Source organism: Mustelus asterias, chromosome 14, assembly GCF_964213995.1.
Source record: "Mustelus asterias chromosome 14, sMusAst1.hap1.1, whole genome shotgun sequence".
In the NCBI taxonomy this organism is placed as follows: Eukaryota; Metazoa; Chordata; class Chondrichthyes; order Carcharhiniformes; family Triakidae; genus Mustelus; species Mustelus asterias.
The window spans coordinates 12,665,658-12,677,983 of record NC_135814.1 but is presented as its reverse complement, the minus strand read 5'-3'; the positions used below and the strand labels follow the sequence as shown (position 1 = coordinate 12,677,983).

Genomic DNA, 12,326 nt, shown 5'->3' with positions numbered 1-12,326 from the left:
CGATCTCACTACGCCAACCCCCCCTCCCGGCAGTCCCAATCTCCTGACGCTCCCCCCACCCCACCACTGGCCCTTCCCTTCCTCTGCTCGCGATCCCAATGCAGTGTGGCAGGGCCCCCCCCCCCCCACCCCCACCGGTCTTCCCCCCACATGCCCCCCCCAATAGGCCCTTCCCCCTCTTGCTCTGCCCACTTGGCAATGCCCGATGCCCGGTGGGCAGTGCCAAGGTGCCTTTTGGGCATTGCCACTTTGCCCCTTGGGCAGTGCCAGGGTGCCAGGCTGGCACTGCCAATCTGGAAATGCCCAAGGGGCAACCCCCATACCCCCAACCTCCTGGGGTCTTCATGGCCCCCCATCACTCCAGTGGGGTCAGGTCACCAGGTCCATGTTAGTGGGGAGCTTTGTAAACCCTGCTGGAGTGAAACACTCCTCACGGGAGGGGGGAACGGCTAACCTTCCCCCACCCGCCAACCTACCTCCTCCCCACCACAGTAGTCCTTCCCAATACCCCCCTCCAACCTACTTCCTCCCCACCGCGGTAGTCCCCAATAACCCCCTCCATGGAATTTTCCTCCAGCCCGCAGACCACACGTTCCTGCACCCACCACCTCCCTGAAGCCAACTGGACCAATTGGATCAACCCCAACTTCCGATTCCTTCCCAATGTCAAAATGCCACCACCCCCCCCCTCCCCCGCCCCACAATGTTGAATTCCACCTCCGCACCACCTTTGTTCTCCCCCAACATCCACATCCTATCCATTTAGCTTAAGCACTTACTTCTCCCATTTCAATGGGACGCTTAAACTTACATGGTTTAGGAGAGATTGGGAAGTCCTCCTTCAAGTCAGTTCTCCTACACTTTGACACTGGGCTGCAGAGACAGCTGCGCTGCCCTGATCTCACCTGGCCTAAGCGGGAAGGTCGAACGAGACAGACACGGAATAAATTTCACGTAAGTAAATGGGCATGGAGTGGCAATCCAGCACTGGTTGCTACATCAAGAAAGTTCCAAATCTGCAATGTTTTTATTCATTCAAAAGATGTGGGCCTTGCTGGCTAGGCCAACATTTATTCCCCATCCCTAATTGCCCTTGAGTAGGTGATGGTGAGCTCCCTTCCTGAACCGCTGCAGTCCATGTGGTGCAGGTAGACCCACAGTGCTGGTAGGAAGGTTTTGCCAGGATTTTGACCCAGCGACAGTGATGGAACAGTAATATACTTCCAGGTCAGGATGGTAGTTGGCTTGGAGGGGAAGGTTCAGGTGATGATTGTCCCATGTGTCTGCTGCTGGTCTTATCCTTCTAGATGGTAGTGGTGGTGGAGATAGAAGGTGCTACCTAAGAAGCCTTGGTGAATTCCTGCAGTGCATCTTGTAGATCTGATGTGGAATTGCCGGCATTGGACTGGGGTAGGCACGGTAAATTGTCTCACATACCAAGTTAAAGTCCAACATATTTATTTGGTAGCACACGCTTTCGGAGCACTGCTCCTTCATCAGGTGAGTGCAGGATTTGTTTCACAAGCAGGGCATAAATAGACACAAACTCAATTACAAGATAATGGTTGGAATGCGAATCTGAACAGGTAAACAAGTCTTTACAGGTGCAGATAATGTGAGTGGAGAGAGGGTTAAGTACAGGTTAAAGAGGTGTGAATTGTTTCAAACCAAAAGAGAAAACGTTGGAAAATCTCAGCAGGTCTGGCAGCATTTGTAAGGAGAGAAAAGAGGAAGCGTTCCCTTCAGCAGTCAAGGGCATTCAGCAGTCAAGGGCATTTAGCCTCTGATCTTCGGGTAAGCATTCTCCAAGGTGGCCTTCACGACACACGACAATGCAGAATCGCTGAGCAGAAACTGGTAGCCAAGTTCCGCATACATGAGGATGGCCTCATCCAGGATCTTGGGTTCATGTCACACTACCTGTAACCCCCACGACTTGCCTGGGCTTGCAAAATCTCACTAATTCTCCTGGCTGGAGATAATTCACACGTCTTTAACCTGTGTTTAACCCTCTCTCCACTTGCATTGTCTGCACTTGTAAAGACTTGATTACCTGTTAAGATTCACATTCCAACCATTATCTTGTAATTGAGTTTGTGTCTATTTATGCCCTGTCTGTGAAACAAATCCTACACTCACCTGATGAAGGGACAACGCTCCGAAAGCTCGTGCTACCAAATAAACCTGTTGGCCTTTAACCTGATGTTGTGAGACTACATACTGCATTTTGTAGATGGTACATATTGCTGCTACTGTGCATCAGTAGTGGAGGTAGTTAATGTTAGTGGGGAGCCAACCAAGAGATCTGCATTGCCCTGGATGGTGTTGAGGTGCTTGAATGTATCTTGGACCTGCTACCAGGTCTTGGGCAAGTCAGGCTTGTGTTAAATATGACCTGCTGTTACACAAAAACAGCTTGCATGAACCAGGAAAGCGTGGGTTACGCCAACACTGGGGCTGATGAGCTGGCTTGGCGTCAAACATTATTGAAGCTGAGTTTGAAGTAACAGTCAAGAAAGTGGCTAATCTTTTTCAATTCTCAGGATTTAACAGCAAGAGATGCACGCAATTGCACAGTACCTTATCTTCAAATTCCGATACATCAAAGTGCATTACTTTTGGAATAACAAAGCATTACATTCTTGATAAATGTTCATGTAGATTTATTAAATTGACATAGTAATAAGCAGCAGTTTTTTGGATAATCACCAATTGGGTCACTTCTTTCCTGCCCATCCATTAATTTTCATTTTGCACATTTGATCTGATATTCTTTTTGCCAAGTCCACATCAAGAAATGCACTTAATTGACTCAATTCCATCTATTCATTTAACTTATGCTAAAGCCTTTCTAAGCCAATTTGGCAATAAGCCACCTTCCTAAAGTTATCTCCTCATTTTTGTTTGCATTTTCTCGCACTTTAATTGAGATTTATTTTTTGATGGACAGCTTTTTCTTTTCCCTTTCTGCCTCTTCTTCCAAATTCTCTTTTTCAAATCTTCTGATCCCTCTTGTCTGATTTGATGGGTGCACGGTGAAGATTAACCTTACTTTCTATTCCTCTAATGTTTATTTTCCGCCATATACATTTCCCAATTCCTGTCTTTCCTTTCTTTAAACGATACCACTGCAACCGCAACCCCCCCCCCCACCCCCAACCCCACCCAACCAATCCCTGGCACCACCCCACCTCCCCCCCCCCAGTCTCTTCATCTTACTGTTGAAAGGCTGTCTGTTTTGACTTCTTGTTCTCCAGCAGTTACGGTTTTTTGTTTTTGTCTAATTGGGTATGTCACCATTTATTTATGGCCTTCTGGCTTTTATGTTTTTTTCTCCCCACCATTTACCTTTAAAATATTTTTTTCATTGTGATCTGAATCTTTTCACTTCCATCCTTGTTGGCAGCACGGTGGCACAATGGTTAGGTTAGCACCGCTGCCTCACAGCGCCAGGGACCTGGGACCTGGCTTCGATTCCCGGCTTGTGTCACTGTCTGTGTGGAGTCTGCACATTCTCTCCCTGTGTCTGCGTGGGTTTCCTTCGGGTGCTCCGGTTTCCTCCCGCAGTCTGAAAGACGAGCTGGCCATGCAAAATTCTCCCTCAGTGTACCCGAACAGGCGCCAGAGTGTGGCGACTGGGTGATTTTCATAGTAACTTCATTGCAGTGTTAATGTAAGCCTATTTGTGACATTAATAAATAAACTCTAAAACTGTTTGCCGTGTGTGAAGCCTGTATAGATGCCTGCATCCTCCCAGCACTGAGCTCCCACCAAGCTTAGAGAGCTCGCATTCCCAGTTCTTTAATGGTGCCCACAATTATCCTTCACCAATGGCGAGATGTGGGGCACACTTCTACACTCAATCATAGACAGTTCGGAGAATTTTGTGCTTTTCAGGAACTCCTGGTCCGTTTTAGCAATACCATCCTCACTCGGTTTCGTGTTGGAAACCTGGTGAGTTTGCCTTAGGCGTTGACAGTAATTCGGTTGGTGATACTTCCATCTCTGAGTCAGAAATTTCAAGGTTTTTATCCCGTGTAGTCCTGAGGGGAGTGCAGCACTGTTGGAGGTGCCAATTCTCAGGTGAAATGGTAAATCAATGACTCATCTGCCCTGTCGGGCGCATGTTAAATATCCCATGGCACTATTTTGAAGAACAGAGGAGTTATCACCTGTTTTCTAGTTAATATGTATCCTCCAATCAAAATTACAAAAAAAGTGTACTTGGTGATTATCACCTGCTGTTTGTGGGAGTTTGCTGTGTGCAAACTGGCTCGTACGTTGCCTACACTACAAAATTGATTCCACTTTAAAAATGCTTTGTGGGCACAGGATGCTATAGAAATGCAAATCTTTGGTCATGATATCGAAAGGGGTTGGGGTTGATCCAGGTTTCCCCCTCCGCTGCGGAGGTTTAACAGATTCCCCACTAGAAGCAGTGTGATCGACAGACTTGGCTTCCTGTGGACTGGGGAGCAGTCTGAAGGAGGCTGCTGGAGTAGGCCGGAAGGCTGTCGCTGCTACCGTGAACATTGGGGGGAGGTGGGGGGAGGTGGGGGGGTGATGGGGGAGGGATGGGATCTGATCCATGGACTTGAGGGAAGGGATCTTACCCTCTGACTCTGGAAGGGTTCAATCTGGTATGGACGGGGGAGAGGCTTCTTTGTATGGAGGGAGAGGAAATGAGGTAACAGGGGTTGTTTTCTCATACAAAGTGCAAAGGTAATTTTTTTTGTGGGTCTAGTGGGGGAAATATTCCTGCTGCCCTTGCAATTTTACAGAAAACAGTGCTGTCAAAACGCTAACCTTCTTTCCAATGTTGTCTTCACTTCTCTTGAGCTGCTGGGTTTCCCATGGCTATGGAAACCTGGTCATTGAAGATTATACCAACAAAAGCGAAGTAAAGCTGTGGCTGCCTGCCTCAATAAAATACTTAAATTGCCAACTTGGTTTCTGGGTGCTGGTTGGCTGTCCAGGTGAATAGGATAGTTAAGAAGGCATATGGACATTTCCTTTCATCAGTCATAGCATAAAGTATAAGAGCAAGGCTGGAGCTGTACAGAACATTGGTTAGGCCACAGTTAGAGTACTGTGCGCCATTCTGGCCACCTCACTATAGAAGGAATGACACAGTAGTACAGTGGTTAGCACTGCTGCCTCACAGCGCCAGGAACCCGGGTTGGATTCCTGTCTGTGTGGAGTTTGTACATCCTCCCCATGTCTGCATGGGTTTCCTCCGGGTGCTCACATTTCTTCACACAGTCTGAAAGGCACGCTGGTTAGGTGCATTGGCCATGCTAAATTCTCCCTCAGTGTACCCGAACAGGCACCGGAGTATGGTGACTCAGGGAATTTCACAGTGAGTTCATTGCAGTGTTAATGTAAGCCTAACGGTGACACGAATAAATAAACTTTGAAAGGATGTGATTGCACTAGAGGGGGTACAGAGAAGGTTCACCAGGATGTTGCCTGGGTTGGAGCATTTGAGCTATAAGGAGAGACTGGATAGGCTTGGATTGTTTTTTCTAGAGCAGAGAAGGCTAAGGAAGGACATGATTGAGGTGTATAAGATTTTGAGGGGTTTGGACGGGGTGAGTAGGAAGCAGCTGTTCCCCTTGGTTGAGGGGTCAAACACGAGGGGGCATAGTTTGAGGGTAAGGGGCAGGAGATTCAGAGGGGATTTGAGAAAAATACTTTTCACTCGGAGAGTGGTGGGAATCTGGAATGCGCTGCCTCGGAAGATAGTGGAGGGCGGAAACCTTACAGTCTTTAAAAAGTATTTGGATGAGCACTCGAAAAATCATAACATTCAAGGGTATGGGACAAATGCAGGAAAATGGGATTAGTGCTGGTGGTGGTAGTTATTGTTGCCACAGACTCAATGGGCCGAAGGGCCTTTTCTGCACCATACAACTCTATGACTTCCACTCCCCAAGTGACCACAACCCACTTTTGGGACTAGATTAAAGTTCACCACCATGTCAATCTATCTCATCAATTAAAGTACTGTCTTTTGCACTATCAATGTCTTGCCTTGTGGAGGGACCCTGATTCCTTGTTAATGGGACATCTGCTTTTTCTAGGTGTCAAACTAAATGACGGACTGTGGCACTCTATAAATTTGAATGCCAGAAGGAATCGGGTCAGCATCATTTTGGATAACAATGCTGCCTCCACCTTTCATTCAACCGTACAGATGCAGATATACTCCGGGAGCAGCTATTATTTTGGAGGTAGGTGTTTTATCAGCTTGGTGTACCTTTTTCACAGCTAATTTACTTCTAACGCCTACAATTTCTCCCTTTGGTGTTCTATGGAGCACCGCAGAATGCTTCTTAGAATTTAAACCTTATCTCTTAGAGATTTGACACTGAAAACACATAACCAGCTATTTTTTTAATTTAAAATGCTACTGTTTTCATGCAATATAGATAACCATGCACTCAGCCTGTAATCTTCCTTTCTTTCACAAGACAGGTACAATGTGTAACTGATAAATAATACTTAATGTACTTATGAGTTGGACGTATCTTCAAATGTAATCATCAGAATGATTTTGTGGCATAAATCTCCACTCGGCTATGCAGTGTCCTTATGCAGTGCATAATAAGCCTTGCAGAAGGTGCTTTTTATGGTTGGTGGAAAGTCAAGCAGGAAATAGAGAAAGAGGGGGAACGTATCATTATCTAGAATAAATGGTGAGAGCAAAGATGATGGGTGGGGGAGAATTGCAAAAATAAACTAACATGGGAAATAAGGAAGGGCAGGTGACAGAAGTGTTAGTGAGGGATCACTTTGGGACCAGTGACCATAATTCTATTGGTTTTAAGGTAGCTATGGAGAATGATAGGTCTGGCCCAAAGTTAAAATTCTAAATTGTGGCAAGGCCAATTTTGATGGTATCAGGCAGGAACTTACAAAAGTTAATTGGAGGAGTCTGTGGGAAGGCAAAGGGACGTCTGGTAAGTGGCAAGCTTTCAAAAATGTGTTATCCAGGGTTCAAGGTAAACACATTCCTCTTAGACTGAAGGGCAAGGCTGGCAGAAGTAGGGAACCCTGGATGATTCGGGATATAGAGGCCCTGGTCAAGAAGAGGAAAGAGGCACATGATATGCATAGGCAGCTGGGATCAAGTGAATTCCTTGAAGAGTATAGGGGGTATAGGAGTAGAGTTAAGAGAGAAATCAGGAGGGCAAAAAGGGGACACAAGATTGTTTTGGCAGATAAGGCAAAGGAGAATCCAAAGAGCTTCTACAAATGCATAAAGGGCAAAAGAGTAGCAAGGGAGAGAGTAGGGCCTCTTGAGGATCAAAAAGGTAATCTAAGTGCAGATCCACAAGAGATCGGTGAGATCCTAAATGAATATTTCTCATCAGTATTTACTGTTGAGAAAAGCATGGATGTTAAGGAACTTGGAGAAATAAATAGTGATGTCTTGAGGAGTGTACATATTACAGAGAAGGAGGTGCTGGAAGTCTCAAAGCACATCAAGGTAGATAAATCCCCAGGACCTGATGAAGTGTATCCCAGGACATTGTGGGAGACTAGGGAGGAAATTGCGGGTCCCCTAGCCAAGATATTTGAACATCAATAGCCACAAGTGAGGTGCCTGAAGATTGGAGAGTGGCAAATGTTGTGCCTTTGTTTAAAAAGGGCTGCAGGGAAAAGCCTGGGAACTACAGGCCAGTGAGCCTCACATCTGTGGTGGGTAAATTGTTGGAAGATATTTTGAGAGACAGGATCTACAGGCATTTAGAGATGCAAGTACTGATTAGGGACAGTCAGCATGGCTTTGTGAGTGGAAAATCATGTCTCACAAATTTGATTGAGTTTTTTGAAGGGGTAACCAAGAAGGTAGATGAGAGCAGTGCAGTTGATGTTGTCTACATGGACTTTAGCAAAGCCTTTGACAAGGTACCGCATGGTAGGTTGTTGCATAAAGTTAAATCTCACGGGATCAGGGGTGAGGTATCTAAATGGATACAAAATTGGTTTCTTGACAGAAGCCAGACGGTGGTTGTAGAGAATTGTTTTTCAAACTGGAGGCCTGTGACCAGCAGTGTGCCTCAGGGATCAGTGCTGGGTCCATTGTTATTTGTCATTTATATTAATGATTTGGATGAGAATATAGGTGACATGGTTAGTAAGTTTGCAGATGACACTAAGATTGGTGGCATAGTGGACAGTGAAGAGAGTTATCTCTAATTGCAACGGGATCTTGATCAATTGGGACAGTGGGCTGACGAATTGCAGATGGAGTTTAATTTAGACAAATGCGATCTGATGCATTTTGGTAGACTGAACCAGGGCAGGACTTACTCAGTTAATGGTAGGGCATTGGGGAGAGTTACAGAACAAAGAGATATAGGGGTACAGGTTCATAGCTCCTTGAAAGTGGAGTCACAGGTGGACAGAGTGGTGAAGAAGGCATTCAGCATGCTTGGTTTCATCGGTCAGAACATTGAACACAGGAGTTGGAATGTCATGTTGAAGTTGTACAAGACATTGGTAAGGCCACATTTGGAATACTGTGTTCAATTCTGGTCACCCTATTATAGAAAGGATATTATTAAACTAGAAAGAGTGCAGAAAAGATTTACTAGGATGCTACCAGGACTTGATGGATTGAGTTATAAAGAGAGGCTGGATAGACTGGGACTTTTTCTCTGGAGCGTAGGAGGCTGAGAGGTGATCTTATAGAGGTCTTTAAAATAATGAGGGGCATAGATCAGATAGATAGTCATTTTCTTTTCCCAAAGGTAGGAGAGTCTAAAACTAGAGGGCATAGGTTTAAGGTGAGAGGGGAGAGATACAAAAGTGTCCAGAGGGGCAATTTTTTCACACAGAGGGTGGTGAGTGTCTGGAACAATCTGCCAGATGTAGTAATAGAGGCGGGTACAATTTTGTCTTTTAAAAAGCATTTAGATAGTTACATGGGTACGATGGGTAGAGAGGGATTTGGGCCAAATGCGGGCAATTGGGATTAGCTTAGGGGTTTAAAAAAAAAGGGTGGCATGGACAATTTGGGCCGAAGGGCCTGTTTCCATTTTGCAAACCTCTATGACTCTATGACTCTATGACACAAATATAAGTATTTGAAAATTAATCATTGGGGTCTAAAAATGGTAATTGAGACATCAACGCACACTGATGTAAAAGCTTAGAGGACCACAGCAGGAGAGAGGACTTTGATTTGATTTGATTTAATTTATTATTGTCATATGTATTTGTATACAGTGAAAATATTGTTTCTTGTGCACATTACAGACAAAGCATACCATTCATAGAGAAGGAAAGGAGAGTGTGCAGAATATGTGTTCCAGTCATAGCTAGGGTGTAGAGAAAGATCAATTTAATGTGAGGTAGGTCCATTCAAAAGCCTGATGGCAGCAGGGAAGAAGCTGTTCTTGAGTTGGTTGGTACGTGACCTCAGACTTTTGTATCTTTTTCCCGACGGAAGAAGGTGGCAGAGAATATGTCCGGGGTGCTTGAGAGTCCTTAATTATGCTGGCTGCTTTTCCGGGGCAGTGGGATGTGTAGACAGAGTCAATGGAGGGAGACTGGTTGGCGTGATGGACTGGGCTTCACTCACGACCCTTTAGTTTCTTGCGGCCTTGGGCAGAGTAGCAGCCATCCCAAGCTGTGAAACAACCAGATGTGGGCCATTCTGCCCCTCTAACCATTCAGTGAGATCATGGCTTTTCTGCATCTCAACTCTATCCACCAACCTTAGTTTTGCAACACTTGATAACCTTACCTAACAATAATCTATGAGGGCCAGAGTTCCAAATGCTTGAGCGAATACACATCTTCGGGGTCAAGAGTACTTTCTGCTGATGGAAGTCAATGGCCAAAACATTTATGTCCCCCCCACAATATGTCTCCCCCTGGTGGATGTGGTTGGCCATTTAAATTGCTGTTTACTTCAGTGGGAGGGTAACATTCCACCAGGTGGGAGGCGTGGTAAAAATCTTGGCCACTGTTTTAACTTCCATTCCTTATTCCCCCTGACCTGTCTTGTGACTAATATGCTGGGCAACTGCAGGCTTTGGGGATGGTGTCCAGTCTGCATGTGTGAGAACAGACAAGTGGCGTGTTCAACACCAAAAGGCTATTGCAGACAGGTCCAATCTGGTGTCAAAATATTTTAAGAGTTTTAACAACACCAGGTTAAAGTCCAACAGGTTTATTTGGTAGCAAATGCCATTAGCTTTCGGAGCAGCGCATCTCCACGTCAAAATATTTAGCAGGAGTTCATGGTTAACAATGGCCACTGGGAACTGTTTAATAAATTTTCTCCTCGCTAGTCTGGGAATACTGAGGTTGATTCTAGTTCATTCCCCATTGCTCTTTCTCAAGCCAATTAATTCAGAATAGGCAGGAATTGAAGCTGGACTTTATAGAATAAAATCCCTACAGTGCAGAAGCAGGCCATTTGGCCCATCGAACTTACACCGACTCTCCAACAGGGTATCCAACCCAGACCCATTCCCTGTAACCCCATGTATTTTCCCCACTAATCTACACATCTTTGGACTGTGGGAGGAAACCGGAGCACCTGGAGAAAACCCACGCAGACACGCGGAGAACGGGTAAACTTCACACGGACAGTCACCCAAGGCTTTTTAAAGTTTCAAGTTTAATTATTAGTGTCACAAGTCGGCTTACATTAACTCTGCAATGAAGTTACTGTGAAAATCCCCTAGTCGCCACACTCCAGTGCCTGTTTGGGAACACTGAAGGAGAATTTAGCATTTGCCAATGCACCTAACGCAGACGCGGGGAGAGAGTGCAGACTCTGCACAGACAGTGACCCAAGCCGGGAATCGAACCCGGGTCCCTGCTACTGTGAGGCAGCAGTGATAACCACTATGCCGCCCTTAGCATGGCCAACCCGCCATGGATCCACCAGTGACCCAAGCTGGGAATTGAACCCAGGTCCCTGCTACTGTGAGGCAGCAGCGCGAACCATTGTGCCACCGTGTACGCCTCCAATACTCTGACTTCCCCATCTGCCACAGAAAGCACTTAGTCTCCAGAATGGAAAATTCCACCCGTAATTTCTAAGGAAACAATTGTGCTATCATCAGTGGAAATATAATTGACAGCAAATGTGCAATAAAGCTTTGTAAGCAGTTTATTACTGATTTAAAAGATTGGATCCTTTCCAATATGTAGATCAGGTCACGTTTTTAATGGGGATTGAATGCCAACACTTGTAATGCCTCCAACTGTTAAAGTGAAATTAAAACTGTGACACCATACTGCCAAGCTGCCTACTTGGATAAGTTTTGACAGAGTCTGTCTAGTCAAATTGAAGTGAGGTTCAGCTAGACTGAAAAACTGAAGTCCCTCGAGTTATAAATATAGCTGGAGAATCAGGTATGAAAAGGAGCAGGATAAAGAACTGGACAATAACAACACCATCAATAAATAATATTTGTTTTGTGCCTTTAGCATGGTAAAGCATCCCAAGGAACATTGTAAAGCAAAATATCACAGCTAGCCATCTAAGGAAATATTGGTGAAAGAGGTCGGTTTTATGGAGTGTCTTAAAGGAGGAAAGCGAGGTCGAGAAGTGATTGGTGTAGGGAGGGAGTTCCAGAGCTTAGCACCTTGGTAACTGAAGGCATGTCCATAAATGCCGATGTGATAAAAAATTTGGGATACTTATTCAGAACTAACTCTATCAACATCTTGGTATTACAATTGACCAGAAACCGGTCTGGACAAGCCTTTATAAATACCCTGGCTACAAGAGCAGGTCAGAGGCTGGGAATCCTGCAGCAAGTAACTCACCTCTTGACTCCACACAGCCTGTTCACCATCTACAAGGCACAAGTCAGGAGTGTGATGGATTACTCTCCATTGGCCTGGGTTAAGGCAGCTCCAACAACACTCAAGAGGCTCAACACCATGCAGGATAAAGCAGCCCCTTGATTGGCACCCCATCTGCAAACATTAACTCTCTCCACCACCGACTCACAATGACAGCAGTCTGTACCATCTACAGCAACTCATCAAGGCTCCATAGGCAAACCCACAACTGCTAACATCTAGAGGGATAAGAGGGACTGATGCATGGAAACTCCACCGCCTGCAAATTCCCTTCCAAGCCAGTCACCATCCAGACTAGGAAATATATAGTAGTGGGGGATTCTTTGATGATGGCCTGATTTTCTTAAAAACTTAAGAAAACTTAAAAAATATAACTCGCAAAGACAAAGTCTCTGCTCAAGATGTAACTAAAATTTATTTAAAAACATGAAAAATCATACAATGCAGAAAATACATTAACCTACGGCCATGGGAGGCCTTCAGATGGT

At 45.3% G+C, this 12,326-nt stretch overlaps 1 protein-coding gene across 1 annotated transcript in view; it reads left to right on the top strand.

The window, feature by feature from the left end:
* The window catches only part of LOC144504123 (contactin-associated protein-like 5), a 922,207-nt gene that overhangs the window by 466,423 nt on the left and 443,458 nt on the right, over window positions 1-12,326 (top strand). Inside the window, exon 9 of the mRNA XM_078229299.1 lies at window positions 6,084-6,233. Coding sequence (XP_078085425.1) covers window positions 6,084-6,233 — 150 coding nt within the window. The remainder of the gene's footprint in view (window positions 1-6,083; window positions 6,234-12,326) is intronic.